The sequence below is a fragment of the Arvicanthis niloticus genome, chromosome 1 (assembly GCF_011762505.2).
Source record: "Arvicanthis niloticus isolate mArvNil1 chromosome 1, mArvNil1.pat.X, whole genome shotgun sequence".
Classification (NCBI taxonomy): Eukaryota; Metazoa; Chordata; class Mammalia; order Rodentia; family Muridae; genus Arvicanthis; species Arvicanthis niloticus.
The window spans coordinates 94,068,958-94,089,890 of NC_047658.1; the positions used below are offsets into that span (position 1 = coordinate 94,068,958).

At 47.2% G+C, this 20,933-nt stretch overlaps 2 protein-coding genes across 2 annotated transcripts; one reads left to right on the forward strand and one right to left on the reverse strand.

Moving 5' to 3' along the window:
- The first annotated feature begins 1,255 nt into the window (after positions 1–1,255).
- Positions 1,256–16,519, forward strand: Kctd13 (potassium channel tetramerization domain containing 13). The gene is made up of 6 exons (XM_034523374.2): positions 1,256–1,691; positions 3,238–3,407; positions 11,920–12,009; positions 12,100–12,152; positions 12,722–12,917; positions 15,760–16,519. Exons 1-6 carry the CDS (start codon positions 1,448–1,450, stop codon positions 15,994–15,996), a joined length of 990 nt encoding a protein of 329 aa, XP_034379265.1. The 5' UTR covers positions 1,256–1,447; the 3' UTR covers positions 15,997–16,519.
- A 143-nt stretch (positions 16,520–16,662) lies between these two features.
- On the reverse strand, positions 16,663–20,843 carry Asphd1 (aspartate beta-hydroxylase domain containing 1). Its single transcript, XM_034510723.2, has 3 exons — positions 18,947–20,843; positions 17,413–17,526; positions 16,663–16,915 (listed from the first exon to the last, which is right to left on the reverse strand). Exons 1-3 carry the CDS (start codon positions 19,803–19,805, stop codon positions 16,806–16,808), a joined length of 1,083 nt encoding a protein of 360 aa, XP_034366614.1. The 5' UTR covers positions 19,806–20,843; the 3' UTR covers positions 16,663–16,805.
- Positions 20,844–20,933: the final 90 nt, after the last annotated feature.

Genomic DNA, 20,933 nt, shown 5'->3' on the forward strand with positions numbered 1-20,933 from the left:
CCTGCTTCCAGCCTTCTGGAAGGTATAGCATTCCTTCCCTTGAAGGAACAACCTTGTATGCTCAACATTACAGATTCTCCTAGTGTTTATCAGTGAGTGCAAAGACCCCTCCCCCATGCCTCTTACAGTAAAGAGTTAGCATTTGTAGGAGATGGCTATATTTGGTCATTTTGTGTTCAGATATGATTATGGAATAGGCTTCTTATCCACCGGAGTGTGAATTTGTCTGAAACTGGTGTTTTGTAAAACTGGGCTGGACAAGACACCACCACAGCCTCATTACGGGTGCCAGGCCAGTTCTTCCAGTAAGCTGGTGACAAGGTTAAAACTCTCTTCTGGGACAGGGTTTCTCTATGAGACTAAGGCTGGCCTTAAACTCAGAGAGCCACCTGCTTCTGCCTCCTGGTTGCTTGGATTAAAGATGTGAGCCACCACTGCCCGGGTTGACTTTAGTTTTCCATCCAAGCAAATACCCTTTCTAGACATTAGGGCAGGCTGTTAAATACCTCAGGTATCAGTTTCTAAACTGACTTAAAAACGAAAAATCTTTTGTTCACCGTGCACTCTACCTTCTTTCTTCTCTTTTGGGGTTCCATGGAAAGTCTCATGACAGCTAGGATTCTAAGATCTTCACTAGCTTGTCCAATCTTATTCTTGTAATCGCCAGGTTCCTGCCTAATGGTTCTCCTTTTGCTCTGAAATAGGTAAGACTGTATAGGCCAGGATCACCTGGAACTCTAATCTTCCTGCCTCAGCCTCCAGGGCTAAAATTAGTTATATGTAATTCAGGTCTCTACCCTTCTCCCTACAGGGAACTCTCTGCATCCTACCTCTACACAGGCGCTACTTTTCATTATTACCTCCCTTAGACCTTCTAACCTGTGAGTCCTCTGGAAACCCTACGGCCTCATTGGAGAACTTTCTTTTTTTGTTGACTGTTCTTTCGTACAATCTGTCAAGTGCACTGGGCTGGGCTAGGAAAACCATTTTCAACCTCCAGCCTTTGCTCCTGTTTCCTTTCACCCGAATGAAGCGCTCCTGAAATCGTCACGGGCTGCGGTCCTCTTCATCCACAATAACAAGGGGCAAAGGGACCTTGGACGCTCTCTTCATCCAGGTTTCCGACTCTCCCCAGAACAGCCCCCCCCCCCACCCGCCCGCACGACTGCAACGGCGCCGCCGACTGCGCACGCCCCAGCTCTTGGCTCCGCCCCCCGAGACGCGCCTCCCCGCCCCCCCCGGCTGACCGCGCCTGCGCAGCTCCGTGCGCCGGCTTCCGGGTGGAGAGAGCGCGCGATGGGGCGGCTGGTGGACGTCGCGGAGTAATAGCGGAGAGTGGGCGTGTGCGCCAAGCGGTCGGGCGTCCGCGCTGGAGTCGCGGGGTCTCAGGGAACCGGTCCGGGACGCGGAGAGAGCTTTCGACTGCCACCCGCGTCCGCTCCCTGGCATGTCGGCCGAGGCTTCTGGCCCGGCGGCGGCTGCGGCCGAATGCCTGGAGTCCCCTAGCCCCTCGGGTGTTGAGCCTGGCTCCCCCTCGTACGGTCTGAAGCCCCTGACCCCGAACAGCAAGTATGTGAAGCTGAACGTGGGCGGCTCGCTGCACTACACCACGCTGCGCACCCTCACGGGGCAGGACACCATGCTCAAGGCCATGTTCAGCGGCCGCGTGGAAGTGCTCACAGACGCCGGAGGTATGCGTGCCGCCGGTACACGTGCTGCCCTCCAGCCCCCAATTCATTCCCGGCTCCCTCGACCCATCTTATCTTTTCCTAATTCAAAATCTCTCTCCCCAATCCTTTACTTCCAGCAGCAACATCTGCCAAGCGCTCCATTGCCGATTGTCTGCACCTCTTCCCTTAGTTCAAAAAGCCAAGGAATCAATCCTACTGCAAGCTGCACCCCTCAAACAACCTTTACCACTTACTTCCCACTGCCCAGCCTTTTGTTTGCCTCTCTGCGGTAGAACTGCTCCAGGTAGCCTCAAGAAATGAAAGATGTGGTCTGTCTCTAACACAAGTGCCTGCACTCTCTAGGAATTATCTATGAATGCATATATGTAGAAAGAGAAGACTGCTCTGGGTTTGCCAGGGGCCTGACTGAAGGGCACAGCTCTTCTTGACAGGTGAACTTTAACCTTCTTGGAGTGTTGCCTTTAAATTTGGGACCCACTTATTGAAGAATAGCTTTAAAGGGAAGGGTTTAACAAAGATGAAAGCAAACACTTAGGAGGTGAAATTGAGCTTTCAAATACTGAACATGAAAATTCACTTATTTGATAAGTACTGTGAAGCATCAATTAGTGCTAGAGAAAGTTTGGTAAAGGGATCTGATGAATCTTAAGGAGTTAACCCCACCCCCTTCGGGGCGATTGGGGAGGTCATTGAGTAGGAATGACCAATAAGCAAGAAAATTTCATGCAATCACAGAGTAAGTTCTTGGTATTCCGAGTAATATTGTTACTACTTTATTGTTATGAACTGGAGGGTTGAAGTGGGCATTTTCATTAAATGAGATGGTTAAAATTAATACAAGGGGTTAAATTTATTGATAAGATAATTTGGTAAGAATTTCCCCATGGTAAGCTGGGCTTGGTGGCACCTGCCTATAATGCTAACACTCAGTTTGGACTACATAATGCGATCCTGACTTGAAAACAACTTTCCAGCCTTTAATCCCAGCACTTGGGAGGCAGAAGCAGGTGGATTTGAGTTTGAGGCCAGCCTGATCTACAGAGTGAGTTCCAGGACAGCCAGGGCTACACAGAGAAACTCTGTCTCAAAAAACCAAAAAAACCAAAAACCAAAAAACAAAAACAAAAAAACCCAACAACTTTCCTGTGGTGAGAGCCTTCTGACTATTCAGCAGATTTGGGAGGGAGCTGTTCTGTGGCAGGTGTATGTATGATATACTGGAGATGTTTCAAACAGTTTTTGAATATGGCAGAGGTCTGAAACACATAAGTATTAGGTGTTCTTTTTGTCGTTGTTATTGCCTCCCTGCCCCCACAGGGTTTCACCGTGTAGCCTTTGCTGTCCTAGAACTCACTATGTAGACCAGGCTGGCCTTGAACTCACAGAGACCCACCTGCCTCTGCCTCCTAAATACTGAGATTAAAGGGGTGGGTCACTAGGCATATATAGGTTTTCTTATGGCTTTGGAATCAGTTTTCTGAAAATGTATTAGCCCTAGTGTCCCCAGCAAGCCATCCTTCCTTTTGCCTTTTCCCACCCCCACCAGGTTGGGTGCTGATTGACCGGAGTGGCCGTCACTTTGGTACAATTCTCAACTACCTGCGGGACGGGTCAGTGCCATTACCTGAGAGTACCAGAGAACTCGGGGAGCTGCTAGGTGAAGCCAGATACTACCTGGTACAGGGCCTGATTGAAGACTGTCAGCTGGCACTGCAGGTGAGAGCCCCTCCCCCACCTCTGGGTCCTTGGACTCCTGTCCAATAGTTAGCTATTACAACAGAAGAGAGAGATCGCCTAGGGAGAGCCTGGCTTAGACTGGACATAATTCCTAGGCTTTTGGGATTTTGAGGGCACAGTCCTCGGCAACATCTCTGCTGCTTAAGGCAAGAGCCTCAATACTACCTGGTGTCCAGACTGTCACCATTAGAAGTGCCTGCTCGTGAGGGGATGGAGGGGGGAGGGCTGGAGAGATGGCTCAGGAGTTAAAGCACTGGCTGCTATTCCAGAAGTTCTGAGTTCAGTTTCTAACAACGACATGGTAGCTCACAACCATCTATGATACAATCCAATCTCCTCTTCTGGTGTGTCTGAAGACAGAGCTGGTACTCATGTGCACGCACATTAAGCTTATATATATAAAATCATAAAGAGATACCTGGTCTGTGCTTGCAGCTGTCCCTGTTCAACTTGTACTACCACCTGAGTGACATTCCCACATGGCCCCAGTCTGTTCTCTCCTTGGTTCGAAAGTCTTAAGTAGCTTTCTAGGCCAGTAGAGGATCTCAATTTATATAATTTAAGTTTTTGATACTACATTTGCATGTGTGTGCAGCCTACAGTAAAGCACTTGTAGAGGTCAGTCACAGGACAGCTTTCCACCAGTTTTTTTCCTTTTTTACCATGTACATTCTGGAGATGGAGTACTCACCGGTCATCAAGTTTAGCCACTGAGACATCCTACCAGCCTGCTCTCACTACATCTCAGTTTAAGTTCGAATGTAATAACCTCCATGATCTGGTCCTGTCCTGGGAGGCAGCACACATGTGCATGCACATGCACACATGCCTATCTTCCAACCCTCAGGACTTTTTATTTTTAGGTTTTGTTTTTGTTTTGTTTTTTCCCAATGGTGAAACTGTTTCCTCAAATAAAGTGTCATAAGTGGAGCCATGCTCCCTCAGCAGGGCTGGGGCTTCCCGGGGCTCCCCGCTCGCTGTTGTACTTCTGTGGGTTCTAGGGAGCCCATGAGGATCCGGGCCGGCTCTGCTATGCCTAATACCCTTGAACCAGTCACTCTAGCTTTCTGTTCTTTAAAAGAGAAGGTTCCAAAAGAGAAGTAAGAAAACTAAATACAGTGTAGTAAGTTTTAGTCAACTCTTTTGTTGAGGTTTGTTGTAATTACACAGTAGTAGATGGTAAGTCGTGCTATCTTGAATGCCAGTTGTAAATTAAGTGGAGAGTGAACTACTTTTCTCTCAGGGACCTCTTATTGGGTCTAACTTTTTTTATTGTGTTTATTCACTTAATGTGGGTATGTGTACAAGTGAGAGGGAGCTATAGCACGTATGTGAAGGTCAGAGGATAACTCCCTCCCTCCTGGTCCTTTACCGACAGCAATAACCAATAATTATGCCACATGCCTTCTTCCTACAATAATATGTGTTCTGGGGATTGAATTTAGGCCTCCAGGCTTGGTAGCAAGCTACCAAGCCACCTCACTGGCCTGATTATTGGCTCTTGAAATCCGAAAGAGCAGAATTCTTTTGGATAGTATACATATTTTTCAAATTTTTTACCTGTAGCCCATAGGAAAAAAATGTGTTTTGTCCTTATATAATTCAAAGCATTTAGTGAAAGAGTGCTGTTAATAAAATGTCCCTTAATATAGCGTTCCTTTGCCCCCTTCTTTCCCCTCTATTATTTGAGACCCATTATACTTATTTCATGACCCATTAAAGAGTTACCATGTAGCAGTTTTTAAAATATTGACTTAGATCTTTTTTAATGTATGTTTTTTGGGGGAGTGGCATGAGCCACATATATGTGTGGAGGCCAGAGGACAACTTTAGAGAATGGATTCTCTTCTCCTACCTTGTGGCACCTGGGGATGGGGAGATCAAACTCAAGTTGTCAGGTTCTGCCTCCTTTCCTCTCTGAGCTATTTGGCTGGCCCTGAGCTAGACCTTGGAAGGTACTGTTTGGCTAATTTATCTTATATTTTGAGACAGGGTCTAGCCGTGCAGCCCATCTCCAGCTCTTCCTGTGTCAGCCTCCTGAATGCTGGGATTACAGGTGCCCATGTCTAGCTCTGCTCTGTAATTGAAGTTGACCTATTGTCGTCCTTGCATACTCGCTGAGTCAGGAGGGACTTTACTGTTGCCTTGTTGGTACATTTTGTGCCCTTGGTTCACATACAAAGATACAAAGAAACATTAGGGATGCTTTTAAGGCCAGTGAATTCAGTTTCTGCTCCAGTGTATCTGACTGTCAAGTGTAGTACTTCCTTCCCATGCCCCTCCACCCCACAGCTTTTCCCCACTCTACTCCCCCAACCCCCTGCCCCCACCCCTACAGCAGCTCCACATAGTCCTCAGGGCACACCAGCATCTCTGGCATAGGCAAGTCTTTTCTCTTTCAATTTTGTGTCTTCTCCCTAACATATTCCCATGTCAAAAAACCAAAATCTTCAAATTTTTTTCTGGCTTTTGAGGATCAGGTTTAGATATTGTCAGTAATTTCTCTTAAAATGTCACTTATCTGTGGAATAGCGATTTGTATATGTGTGTTTAATGTTTTTATTACATTTTATTCATGTTTTTGTGTGGGTCTGTGTGTCCTATAATTTGAATGGTGGGAGGTCAGAGAACAACTTGTGGGTGTCAATTCTGTCCTTTCAACATATGTGTCCCTATGATCAGACTCAGGTTGTCAGGCTTGGTGACATGCATCTTTATGTGCTGTGCCATCTTGCTAGCCCAAGATGGTTGAATTTTTAAATTACAAATAGCCTTTTGTGTATAGGTGTTATGTGTGGGTGTGTGCATGTGTGTATGGGTCAGAGGTTAACATCAAGTGTCTTCCAGTTATCCTCCACGTTGCTCTTTCTGGTTGCTTGGTTGGTTTGTTTGTTTTGAGACAGGGTTTTACTTATGCTGTGTAGGCCAGACTGGCCTCAAATCCAGAGATCTGCTTCGGCCTCCCAAGTGCTAGGATTAAAGAGTTTGTTCCACTTTACTTTTTGAGACAGGGTCTCACTGAAACTGGAATTCATTGGCTTGGGTAGGTTTTCTGGCCAGTGCCTCAGCAATGGGATTACGATGTATGTCATGGGCTTTTCACATGGATGCTAGGAATCTGAACTCAGGTCCTCATGATTGTATGACAAGTACCTTATTAACTGAACCATCTCTCCAGACCCACCACCTATTATTTTTAGAGCAGTATTATCAGCTATAGAAATTTGGGAAATGAATCACCAAAAAAATAAAGCATCAATTTTTTTCATGTTGTTTTTTGTGTGTGTATGTCTACTCACTAAAATCAAGCCATGTTGTATGTACTATTTTGTATACTTTTCTTTTGACATTGTTAATAATTTATATCTTTCTGTGTCAATAAAATTTTACTCGAACATCCAGATCATATGTTCCAGTTTCTCTAGTTGTGCCTGAAATGTGTTGAGCAGTTCACTTATAGCTGAGTTTCACATTGTGTCTGGCTGTGTTCTACAAGTGTCTTCTAATCGGAAACTGCCTGGTTGTTTGTTTGTTGTTTTCTTATAAAACTTAGTTGTTAGAAGACATTCCCTATAACAATGGTCTGCTTACCAAACTTGCCTGATTGCTCAGGTCTGATGTCATTTGGTTCAAATACTGATATATCCCAGATTTGCTGTAAATTTGGCTATAAATTTAAAGGTTTGATTGGTTAGAGTACATTCTAGAAGGTGTGTATTTCATACTGTATTACATAAGATACGCATGATGTTGCTAATATGACTAATGCACAGATTTGGTCCCTGAATTCAGATGATAGATTGAGTCCTCCCTCCACTGTATTTAAGATTTCCTTGTTGCTAACTGTAAATTTATTTGTGTGCTATTAATTTAGGCATTGTGCAAGTGGTAGTTGCCTGTCAACAACACACCAATTGATAGTTCTTGCCTGAGTCAGTAATCTCATTAGAGTTATGGTATAATTGTAGTTTAGCGTTTCTTCAGTGTTCCATGGGGTCACTTGTAAAGTCATGCTTTGTATTCTCAACTGAGTGAGTCTTGCAGTCGAACAGCACTGTCCCCTAGCAGTGTAGATAACCATTAGTGGGGGAGGGGTTACTTAGCTTTTTTCCAATTCGATGTTTTTATTAGCTTTATAATTTTACATATAGATCTTTTCATATATGGACTTAAAAAAAAATTCTATGTGTTAATTTTGCCTGCATTGTGTAGACTACATGTATGCCTGGTACATTACATCCCCTGGAACTGGAGTTATGAATGGTTGTAAGCTGCCATGTGAGTGCTGGAAACCAAACCTAGATCCTCTGCAAGAATAGCCACTGCTCTTAACCTTTGAGCCGTCTCTCCAGCCCTCACATATGGACATTTTAATCTCAGTGAAACCCACTTTTGTAAATATTAACTATGAAGGGATTTTGCTCTTCTTTTGCTCCTCATAGTATAAGTTAGTTTTCCTTACCATCTATTAAACAGTTTTTGTTACCTAGTATCCAAAATAGACATTGGTGATTCTTGACTCCCTTAGGATTGGGCTTCTATTTAGTCCCCTCCCACACTGAAGAGGACTAACATATCCCAACAGTATTGTAGAGATACATTGAGTAACTGGAAAGACAGTTTCAAGTAGTTGCCCTGATGACTTTGAATTCCTGATTTTTCCACCTTTACCTCCCCACTGCCAAGATCTCAGGTAGGTATCACTACCCTCAACTCTAATGTGTGACTTTTGAAGTTAGGCCATAAAAAAAGAATAGCTTCTGCCTCATGGACCCTTCACTCTGGTAAGCAAGCCATTGCATGAGGAACCCAGATAGCTCTTAGGAAGTCTCCCTGGTGAGGATCTGGAGCCTTCTGTTAACTGACTCCCAACTCTGTGGGCCAACTTTATCTAGGCCTGGTCAAATATTCAGATGATGCACTTCTGGCCAGCATCTCACATTGCTGTCATTTTGAGTTAAGGTTCCCTTATGTTCCCCAGTCTAGCCTTGAACTCAGGCTCTTCCTCCTTTCACTTACAGACTGGGATGACAGCATGTGCTAGTGTGGCCAACTGTGGCTATCATTAAGACTAGTTCATTAGGCCGGGCAGTGGTGGCACACGCCTTTAATCCTAGCACTTGGGAGGCAGAGGCAGGTGGATTTCTGAGTTCGAGGCCAGCCTGGTCTACAGAGTGAGTTCCAGGACAGCCAGGGCTACACAGAGAAACCCTGTCTCGAAAAAAACAAAAAAACAAAAAAACAAAAAAACAAAAAAAAAGACTAGTTCATTAAAGACTGTGGGCTGCTGTGAAGGTCTGAGCCTCAGAAATGTAAGAAGGCAACAACAGATGACAACAGATGACAACTGTTGTGTATGTAGGCTGCTATGTCTATAGTAATTTGTCATCAAGAGGTAACACATTGTGCTATGACTTCCAGACACAACAGAACTGATACACATACAACAGAACTCACAGAGACTATGACAAGTACAGCTTCAAACCAGACAAAAATCCAGGCACTAAGAAGGGGAAGAACCTATTTGCAGTGGATACCTTCTGGGAAAGGGAAAATCCATGTTCTCCAATGGAGTATCACTGGGTATAGCAATCATTTCAAGGTGTCCAGGAGTGGGTGACTAACAAAAAACACACTCCATACCTTTTGGATTGGTATTTTCTGTCTTACTGTTTGTTTGTTTGTTTGTTTTCTTTCTTATCTTTTTGTTTGTTTGTATTCAGACCCAGTCTTACTATGTATTCCTGGCTATCCTGGAATTCCCTCTGTAGAACTCAAAGTTAGAGAGATCTACTTTCTTCTGTCTCCCAAAGTGCTTGGATTAAAGGCATGCATAGTCACCACCCAGCTTGGTTTTCTTTTCTTTTTTTCTTTTTTAATTTACTTACTTTTATTTTACGTGCATTGGTGTTTAGCCTGCATGCGTGTCTGTATGAGATTGTCAGATCTTGGAGTTATAGACAGTTGTGAGCTGCTATCTGAGTGCTCACAGATTTTTTGAGCAGGTCCTCTGGAGAGCATTCCCCTTAACTGCTGAGCCATCACTCCAGCGCCTCCCGTACCCTTGAGAGAGGGGGGTGGGAAAGGGAGGTGGACCTGGGGAAGATAAAGAATATGATCAAAAAAAGATTTAATCAGTGGGGCAGTAGTGGTGCACGCCTTTAATCTCAGCACTTGGGAGACAGAGGCAGGTGGATTTCTGTGAGTTTAAGGCCAGACTGATCTACAGAGTGAGTTCCAGGACAGCTAGGGCTACACAGGAAAACTCTGTCTCAGAAAAACAAAATAGCAGAAGAGATTTAATAAATGTAAAAGAAAGGTAACAAATTGTTCCTTCGGGTGTGTGGGCTTTTTTATGCAAAACCACAAAATGTCATGCCTTTAGTCCCTTTAAGCACTCAGGAGGTAGGACAGACAGACTTCTCTGTGAGCTCCATGCCTGGTTGCTCTACAGAGGGAATTCCAGGACAGTCAGAGTCACTCGGTTTCTTACTGCTTATACTGGTAGAGGAGAGTAAACTAAAGAAGCAAACAGTGGCCGTGGTGGCGGACGCCTTTAATCCCAGCACTCGGGAAGCAGAGGCAGGTGGATTTCTGAGTTCAAGGCCAGCATGGTGAGTTCGAGAGAAACCCTGTCTGGAAAAACCAAACAAACAAACAAAGAGGCAAACAGTGGAACAACCAAGCCAGGAACTGTTTGCACATTCCCAAGCTTCCCAGATAATGCATACAATAACAAATGGTTTCCATGCAAAGATTAAATACAGAACATTCCAGGAAAATGTAAAGATAATTCAAGAATGTGATTGTAGAGTCCTTTGTTTGGACCCCAGAAGCCCCCAAAGAGATGCCCAGAGAATTGTTCATTTACATGCTAGCCCTTTTGTGTTTAGGAAGGTCCTTCCTTTGTAAGCACAAGCCTCATCCTTTTGTGAACTTGATTACAGGGATCTGTATACATTCAGCCAAATAAACAGCTCTTCTAAGAGGCCTAAGGTGACACACCCTTAATCCCAGCACTCAGAGGCAGGGGTCTCACACTGAGACACAGTCTAATAAAAATAAAAGTTTAAAAAAGGCAACTTAAGATGTGACCTCTCAGCAGCCTGTTTCCAATCCCAAAGCAGTCAAAAGCTCTTTTCAAAGAGGTTAGGTATTTTTTTTCTCTCTTACAACATGAACCCTAAGCTTAGACAACAATAAGCATTTAATAAACTAGCAGGGACTTGAAGGAGCAGCCCTAGCTGAAGCACAAGAGGGCTTTGGACAATGAAACTCATACATGTGGGAAGTAGGCTGAGGAAACTGGGACTATGAATATGTCCCAGGAAAGAATGATGCTTCTGGGCACCGGAGCTGTGAATCATGGCTGGTCAGGGGTGGGCAACAAAGATGCCCAGTGCGTTACAGACTTTAGGACCAGTGACTTCTGCATGCCTCCTTTTGTCTTTGCCTTCCCTACCTTTTGAACAAGTGGTTAAGTGGAAAAGACACCATGCCTGTAGTTCATAGCTCTTCAGCTAGGAAAAAAAAAGTCCCTTCATGACTGTACCCAGATGGCCTTATCCCATCCTGAACCTGGGTCAGATTTTCTGTGCTTTGAGCTGCCAATGTAATGATGAGACTTAGACAGTCTTGGGAGCAATGAATTAATAGAATCAACCTTGAAACAGCTCCCAGTGACTTAAGGCAGATGAAGCTAGGTCATAAAAGACAGTGAGCCATCCATTGTCCATCTTCTCTTCTGCATTATTTTCTCTGGAGAAACCAACTGTTGGATTATAAAGACACTCAAGGAGACCTACAGAGAGGTCCAGGTGACAAAGGTTAGATCCCTCATGCATCAGCCGTGTGAATATAGCAGCCATATTTCTCAGAAAGTGATCTGTAAGAAGCAGCAATGCTCTCAGATGCCTGTAACCCCTGCTGTGCATGCCTTCATGGGAGAACCTGTGCCACAGGGCCTAAGCCACTCTCAAAAGAATTCCTGACCCACAGGAAAAGGAAATCATAAATACCTTATGTTAAATGAAGCTATGGCACTTGGGGCCGTTTGTTTCACAGCATAGGTTAAACCGGTCTGTGCTTTCCTGCGCTTGCTCCTCAGTTCTCAGATGCCCACACCGTTTGTTTCTGGTTTTCTGCCATATTTTATTTTGTTTTGTCTCTGCACCTAAAGTACAGTTTCTGTTACTGTGCCTTTGTAGTGCACCTTTATGTCTTACAGACGCACTGCTGCAAATTGACTTAGTAATCGCAGATGTCTATGCTTCCATCGATTGTTTGTTTGTTTGTTTGCTTGCTTTGAGGGAGTTTTATTAAGTAGCCTAAGCGGCTTTCAAACTTGACCCCTTGCCTCTGCCTCCCAAGTGTGTCCATTACAGGCATACACTTTCCTGACACTTAAATAAAGGCAGCTTACACCGCCTTTATTTAAGTGGCGTGAGTGAACACCACTTGTACTGCTAATCAACTTCCACTTCCTCCCCAGCAAAAAAGGGAGAAGCTGTCGCCATTATGCCTCATCCCCACAGTGACATCACCCCGGGAAGAACAGCAGCTCCTGGCCAGCACCTCCAAGGTGAGGCCCTGGAGACCCATGGGTTGGATGGTTGTAACCGCCGCTGTTCTTTCCCTGTCTCTTGACTGCATCCTTTTGCTTCTCCTACAGCCTGTGGTAAAGCTTCTGCACAACCGCAGTAACAACAAGTACTCCTATACCAGGTGAGCCCTGTGGGTCAAGGATGGGTCCATTTATTTTCACGCTCAGAAATTAGCACAGCTCTGCTGTCCCATGGAGGACTGTGGTCATATGGAGAGACTACAGAATGCCTGCCTGTTGAATGTCCCATCCCAGCTGTGCCACCTGTCATAAGTAAATGAGGTTCAAGCCAAGTCTGTGATAATAGTTAGCATAGGTTAGTTCCTTATTTCCCAACAGGATTGGTCTCAGTATTGTCTGTTAACTTATCCACACTCCTAATGGTCTGAGGACCTGTTGGTCTCCATCTAGAGATGATACTGTGGCACCAGAGGATAAAGTAACCTGCCTAGTGTTGCTTAGTTAAAATGTGGCAGTGCTGGGGTGCCTGGTGACAGTCTAGTTGAGAGCCTGTACCAGGAGCCTCCACACTGGATAGTGATTTGCCCTGCAAATGCTTCCTTTATGAGGCCTACACAGTCGGAAGTGCCCTTCTGCACAGGGCTGGAGTGCTGGGAATATGGGCCCCCCTGGGGGAGCAGAGGGAAAGAAAACAGTCAACCACCTAAGGCCTGCTGGCCCTGGTTCTCAGCACTTCAGATGACAACTTACTGAAGAACATTGAGCTGTTTGACAAACTAGCCCTGCGCTTCCATGGGCGGCTCCTCTTCCTCAAAGATGTCCTGGGGGACGAGATCTGCTGCTGGTCTTTCTACGGGCAGGGCCGAAAAATCGCCGAGGTGTGCTGCACCTCCATAGTCTATGCTACGGAGAAGAAGCAGACCAAGGTCAGAGGGGATCAGGGAGGGGTGGGAGGGGTGGGAGGTAGGAATCCGGACCCTGAATAGAGGTAGATCAGCAGGTCAGGCGAAGGAAAGCTCTTTGGTGGTTATCAGGGACCAGAGTTCTAGTTCATGGCTATGTAGTTTGGGAAGGTCACTTCATTACCTATGAAATGAGGCTGTTAGATTAGAGAAGTTCTGTTTTCCTTTTCTCTGTTTGGGGTTGCTGGGGATCAATTGGTCTCCAGGCCTCGTGAAGAACATGGTTTACTTGTTTGTGGCTTTTTTTTTTTTTTTTTTAAAGCTGTAATGTATTTTATGTGTCAGAGTGTTTTGCCTGCGTATGTTTAAGTATACCACATATGTGCTGGTACCTGTGGAGGGCAGAAGAGGGCATCAGATCCCTTGGAACTAAAGTTACATGTGGTTGTGAGCAACCATTTGGGTGCTGGGAAATGAAATGGAATCCTCTGCCAGAGCAGCAGGTGCTCTTAACCATTGAGGCAACTGGCCAGCCTTAAAGCAGGATTTGTTTTGTTTTGTTTTGTTTTGTTTTGTTTTGTTTTGTTTTGTTTTGTTTTGTTTTGTTTTGTTTTGTTTTTCGAGACAGGTTTTCTCTGTGTAGCCCTGGCTGTCCTGGAACTCATTCTGTAGACCAGGCTGGCCTCCAACTCAGAAATCCGCCTGCCTCTGCCTCCCAAGTGCTGGGATTAAAGGCATGCACCACCACCGTCGGGCTTAAAGCAGGATTCTTAATGTAGGCAGTGGAGAGGGTTCAAAACTGTTTGCAGTTCTCAGGATAGCATGCAGATTTAGAAGCATGCATGCGTTTTTCTGTATGGAAGGTCCACAGAGCTGGGTCCAGTGTACATGGGATCCCAGCACACAGCACACTGAGGAAAGAGGATCATGAGTTAAAGGACATTCTGGGATACATAGTAAGATCCTCTCTCAAAAACTGTCTCCTAAAAAAAAAGTCCATGGTTCACTTTAGAACCTCAAAAGGTCCATTACCAAAAACAGGTTTTTGTCTTTGCAGTATTGCAGAAGGAACTCAGGACCTCAGGAAGCTAATAAACTAGTACTGTGCCACTGAGCCACTTCCCAGCCCCTTTGTTATTTCGTTTTGTTTTGAGACAGTCTTGCTGCACTGTACAGGCTGGCCTTAAACTTACAATCCTTCAGCATCAGCTTTGACAGCCAGAATTCTAAACCTCTCAGGACAAGACAGGCACAGTGGGGCACACCCTCAGCTTCAGCACTATGAAGCAGTTCTGGACCTGCCAGGGCAGCATAGTAAAATTTTGTCATTAAAGAAAATACTAAAACAAAACCCTCAGGACCTTCTGAGTTTATGCTGTGATTGTGGTAGCCATCAGTGAACATTTCACAGTATCCAGGGCTGGAGAGATGGCTCAGTGGTTAAGAACACTAGCTGCTCTTTAAGAGGACATGGGTTTGACTCTCAGCACACATCTGGAGGTTCACAGCTCCAGTCCCAGGGGATCTAACACTCTCTTCTGGCCCCTTGGAGCACTGCATGCGTATGATGCACAGACAAATATAGAGACAAAACATCTATACATATAAAAATTAATTAGTTAAAATTTAAAACTGTCTCAGTACCCAGTCTGTGTTAGGCACTGACCCAGACTCCACACCACAGACACAGCATGTTGAACAGAGTGCAAATCTCTCCTTGGTGGTGTGTGATAAGCAGTCTTTCCCTGTTCCCTGTCAGCTAATGAGCCTGTGCTTTCAGACCCAACCCAAGCATCATTTCTCTTGAACACATTTGCTCAGGAAATTCAATGCAATTGTCCCAGACAAAGTTGTCAAACTCCTTCTTAGCTGGACAGATGCTGCAGTCTTGGGTAGAACAGTGGCTGCAGAGCAGTGACATGCCTCTTCCTTTCCAGTGTCCCTAGCTAATATTAGCCTGATACTTGTCACCTAGCGGAAGGACTAAGAAACATTGATCAAAGGCATGGAATATACCTCATCTTCCAGACGGGTATTTTTCCCTGCTATTAGGAAGATAGGAAGAGGTAGCTTAGGAGGAGGGTGTGGTGGTGTACACCTGTAATCACACATTACTGGGAGGCAGTTTAACTCAGTCATATTGGCTACCCTTGTACAGGAGGATTACAAGTTCAAGGCCATCTTGGACAGCCTAGTGAGACTATCTTAAAATAATTAATTTAATAATAAACAATTAAGAGTCTGCGTGTAGCTCAGCAGTAGAACTGGCCCAGCGTGCATGAGACTCTGGGTTCATCCTATCCTATTCAATACTGCCCAGCAAAGTGCCCCTTTCCCTGCTGCTTTTCCCTCTGTTTTTCTTCTTCATTCTGGCTTGGCATTTGAGACAAGTTCCTGTCTTGCTGCCATGCCTCATTTTGCTTTCTCTAGTGATCTGCCTCCCTCTCTTGGGTTGATCAAATACCACATTCCCAGCAAGGCCTTGTCTGAATTCCCTACTGAAAAAGGAAACTCTCTTGGGAAAAGCCATTCATGTCCCCCTTTCCAGCTTTCTGCATAAAATGTCATCATCTGAATGAATATGTATCTTAGGAAGAATGTGTCTGTGTTTCCCCCTAGACTTCCAACATGCTGAGGGCAAGCATTTTTTATAATACTGCACTCCTGATGCTTAGAACAAACCAGGGACAGTGGCAAGTACTCAGGACTTATTAAATGAAAATCATTCTAAGAGCCTGGGCAGTGAAGAAAAGAAAACAAGCCTAACTGCCTTCAGGGCCTAGAGGAGAGCCCACAGAGGAGCCACTGGGGAAATGCCGTGGGACTAGGTCAGAGGTAGGAGCTACGGGTTGCTGACCTTTTGCAGGTGGAATTCCCTGAGGCTCGCATCTTCGAAGAAACACTGAATATCTTAATTTATGAGAATTCCCGTGGCCCAGATCTAGCTCTCCTGGAGGCCACAGGGGGTGCAGCTGGAGGTGGTGGGGCGGGCCGAGGAGACGATGAAGAGAACCGAGAGCATCGTGTCCGGAGGATTCACGTCCGCCGCCATATCACCCATGACGAGCGTCCTCACGGCCAACAGATTGTCTTCAAGGACTGACCTTGATCTTCCCCTGCTTTCCTCTTGCTTCTGGGACCTAGTCCCTCTGTCTCTGCCCCGGCTCTGCTGGCCAAGTCGTGGGTCTTCCCTCTGTCCCCTCATTGCATGCTATGTTCAGTGAGCCCTTTCCAGTCATTGCCACTCACTGCTAACCACACGGTACATTCCAGCATTACCCTCTGGTGGGGCTCTTCAGAAAGCCAGTGTCCACCTCTCCTCCACATCCTTGTTCTGTCGTCTTTCTCTTACCATCTGGTTGAGGATGACACAGGATTCCCTTTCCCTCTTGTTAATACATTGAACACGCATGTAGTAAGAGACAGTACCACCAGCCACACTCCAAGCTGCTTTCTGCCAGTGCAACAGAGTGCTTTGCCCATCCTGCCTCACCATGCGCCCTACCTCCTTAACTTTGTACTAGGCTGGCCTGGACCTGTACCAGCTCGGCTATCTTGATCTGTTTCATATTATTTATTATTTTAATTTTCTATTAAATTATTGGAATAAAGTTGAGCTGAAGGTCTGCTGCTGACTCTCGAGTGAGGGATGCAGAGACAGCTTGTTTTAAGAAGATGCCTGGCTGTTAGTGTGGTAGAGACATGAGCCCCTTGCCCCAAGCCCCAGCCTGGGATTGGTAACTGGGAAGGAAAGAATCAGGACTTAAGAGAGGATTCAGAATTTGTATTCAGTGCTGGCCGAGTAAGTCACACCTTCCTGCCCCTCACAGTGGAGAAGAGGTCCTGACCTCCACTCAATCTGTCCATGAGTACAGCATCACTCCAGCTCAGGTGCGAAGAGAACAGCTTCTTTCAAGGGTCTGGTGCGAAGACAAAGTCAAGAGCTTGGCGTTCAGCCCCAGCCACGTTAGGGTGCCAGAGGTCCACAATGAAGACTACTCGAGGCCCATCCTCAGGGGATCCTAAGGCACATAGGGATGGAGATAGCAGCTGACACAAAAACTTCTGTGCCAGAATTCCTATCATATACTGAGGAAAGCGAAAGTCAGTAGCAGGCCCTCACCAGTGTTGTATTTGTTCATTTAAGTCAGGGTCTTATCATGTAGCCCAGCCCTTGAACTCACCATCCTCCTGGCTCAGCCTCCTGAGTGTCACCATACCTGGCATTTACAGTGATAACTCTATGTGCCTAAAATGGGTACATTTTATACTGACCGACATGATAAGGTTAAGTAAATGCCTGAGGTCCCACAGTAAGAGGGTAGGGTGTAGATAGTCTAGCTGATGGTCCTAGCTCACATGCAGTCACCTGGTAAAGAAGGCAGAGGCCCCACAGGTGATTGGAGGAGCTGTGACTTGCCCAAGGCTGTGCAGTCCCAAAATGGTGCTGGTGAGAGAAGATTGGCTGGATTCCTCATCTCTTTGGTCCCCCAACCCACCATAATGTGAATCCTATTACCATTATGAGCCACTGTGTGCAGGAAGGAGTCATCCACCAGGAGGCAGTGTCCTTCAGCCCAGCACTGGGGCTCACCACCAACAACCAGCTCACAACCAGGAGGGATCTTCAGGCCTGTGAGGAGAGAATGGGCATCCACCTTTCTTGCCTGTGTTTAGGGGGCCTGCCTGCTCAATGGCCTCAGGCCAGATTCTGTGGTCTTTTCAAAGATGGCTGGAGTACATTCACCACATAGTGTGGTCTGAAGGATGCTAAGACACTGGGAAGTTCTGCTGTGGGAAGTATATCTGTCATTTGGAAAAAAACTCCCCTGAGCAATCCCTTCCTGGACTTTCTGTCAGTTCAGTTCCAGAATCTACTTTGTAATGGGCACTTCTCTAATGGCTCCATTCTGACTCCAGGACCTCAGTTGAGTGTGCTGAGAAAACAGCCAACTCTGATGGCAAACAAGACATTCCAGAAAGTGGCATCTGGAAAAGTCTTAAGACTGGGAGTTTTCTCACCATTACTAAGGTTGAAAGTCCAACATGTGCATAGTATCTGCAAGGAGCAGCCAGAAAGCCCTCACCCAGGGACCAGGGGTGGGGATCAGCCCTGAGGCAGAGGGGTAGTCCTTGAGAAGTCTCAGCTCCCAGCTCAAGTCCTGTAAATTGGCAGGGAAACAGCTTTATAGGAGAAGCTGCCCTGTAGGAGCTCCACATCATGCCTCTGGGTGTCATGTGGCACAAAGGGAGATGAAGGCATGTCTGGTAGGAAAAGTGTGCCCCAAAGTATAAGACACCTCCAGCTAGCAGCACACAGAAATTTAGGGTAAGCTGAAGTCATAATATTTACTTCTTTTCTGATTTCCTTTCAATCTTTAGAACATTAGAAAGGAAATCTCAGGTTGGTGCTATTGAAACCTCCAGTAACATTGTTACTTATCAGTGAAGAAGCCTAAAGTAGGCTACCTACTGCACACACCTTCAATCCCAGCACTGGAGAAGTAGGGGGAGGTAGATCTCAGTGAGTTTGAGGCCAACTGGTCTCTATTTAGAGTTCCAGGCCAGGACTACAATAGTGAGACACCCTGTCTCATAGATTATGTCACTATACTCCCTAGACTAAATAAAAAAGAAACAAGACCCAGGCATGCCTCAAACTTGGGATCCTTGCCTCAGTCTCCCAGTTGCTGAGATTACAGTCATGCACAACCATGCCTTGCTCAAGGTTGTCTCTTTTTACAATTTAAATTTGATTTTCTGAGTATTTTCTCTTCAGGGCAAATAACACTGACCACTTACAGTTCAGTGAGGATTTCTTCTAAGTTAAAAGGGGAGAGGGTGGTTGGAGACAAAGAGTAAGGGTCTTCATGGAACCCTATGCAAGCCACCACTGACTGGATAGTTTGCATGAAAGCGGAACTCAGGAGATCTGGTTGGGGAAGATTCTGAGAAGAGAGGCATGATAGGAAATGTAGTGCAGAAAGACCCGATTTCAGAAAAGAGGTAGTGAAGTAGGAAATATAGAGGGTTTGTAGGCAGGCTATACTCACCCAGGTGGCATCTAACCCGAGCATTGGTGGGTCCACAGCGGCCCTCAAGCCGGGCCCCAGGCAGTAGAACAGAAAAGCCAGCATTGCCGAAGGTATTGGCACTCATGAAGCTCCGCAGCCCCATCAGTGCCCGATAGGCTCCTGGGCACCGCCGGCAGTTGCTGGGTTGACACCGGCCTGCTTGGTACAGCAGAAGCTGGTAGCACCCAGGGGCCAGGGGTGGGGACCAGCCCCGAGGCAGAGGGGTAGTTCCTGAGAAGTCCCAGCTCACAGCCCCGAAGTCCCGCAAAATGGCGGGGAAGTTGCTCTGTAGGAGCTCCACATCATGCCTCTGGGCATCACGTGGCACAAAGGGGGATGAAGGCAGGTCTGGTAGGAAAAGTAAGCCAGGGCGCTGAATGCCCAGGACCCCTGTCCCTCCTGTGAGGCCAGAGCCTCCCTGAGCTGCCCGCCTCACTCTGCCCATCCCAGCCCAGGAGTAACGCCTGGCATAGGCCCGAAGCCGCCTGCTCACTAGACCTTCTGCCCTGTGTCCTTCCCCAGAATCCCCAGGGCCTCTTGGGCCAGTCTGAGAACATACATCAGGTATACCGCTAACACCTCCAGCCCGGCTCCCAGCCCCCAGGGCCTGCATGTCTTGGGAGCCCAGGCGGTAGCAGTACCAAAGGAACAGAGAAGTGAGGGCTCCGAGGAGTACAGTAAGAGCTGAAGAGCCTAGGGGCAGTGGCCATGGAAACATGATAGGCAAAGAGGCCCTGGCCAAGAGGGCTGCTGCATCTTGCAGACCCCAGCTCCCTGGTCCCCCCAGTTCTCCACCTGACCCCTCAATGACTGCTTCCTGATTCCCTCCCTGCCACATCCCCAATCCTGTTCACTCCTACAGGATCCAACAGACCTTTCCCTCACTTGCCTCTAGTTCTCTCTCCCCTTCCTTTTCTATTTGTCTCCACTCTGAGATTGCTCTAGTCCTCTCTTCCTTCTGTGGCCCTCCTCTTCTTTCTCCTTCCCACAGTCTCCTCTTCCTTTCCTCTCTCTCCACCGTCAGTCTCCCAGTCTCAGCTCGTTTCTCCTCCCTCCACTCCAGCCCCCCTTTTCTTATCTACTTTTTCTTCTAGCTTCCCCTGACAACAGCGGTCCCTACTCCACCTGGCCTGCAGCCCTACTCTAGGGCCGCTCTTTCTGTTTCCTCTTTCCTCTCTCCTTAACCTGTCTTCTCCCTCGACCGGGTCCGGTCCGTCCTCTCCAATTCCCGATCTCCTACACACCCCTTCTTGGGCGCCCACTCACCCTGACGTCACTCCTTCCCGCAGCCCTCTCTGCTTAGCTACCCAGGACCCCTCCCAGAGGCAGCCGCAGCCCAGCCCTGCAAGGGGGTTAGAGGGGGGAAGACTTCTCTCTGGATTTGCCTCTCCAGACCCCCTCCCCCAGCCCTGACCGAGCGCCACGTGGGGTACAGGGGCACAGTGCCAACCTCCAGCCGCCCCGCAATGCGAAAAGAAGGGCGGGGCAGACTCGGGGGCGGGGCGAGAGCCCGACCCGCGCGTGAGGCCGATGCTCTGGTACTGCGAGTCCGACCGTGGGCCTGCAGGTCCCTGGAGAGGTTGGCCTGTGACTCCCCTTTTCCCTGGCTTGGCTACGCCAGAGCCAGCCCTGAGTGAGACACGGGTTCACGAAGCAGCTTCAGCCAATCACCGGCTTCAAGGCCCGCCCGCGTAGGCGGGGCCAGGAGCTGTCCGTGCGCCGAGGTGCTGAAAGGGCGCCCGCTTGCTGAGTGGCAGAGCCAGGAGATCACCGGTGGTAGCCTCTGGGCTGCAGGCCTCTGTCAAGTCGCCTGCTGGAGGAGGGAGTCTCAACACGTACCCTCAGACTCCTTACAAACCTGGATACTCCCCCTTTTCCTGCGGGAGGGGCTAGCCCATCCCACCTGAGCTTCTGTAAAGGGCATAGTGAAGGAGGTCCTTGGGAGGTCCGGGTGTGGACAGAGGAC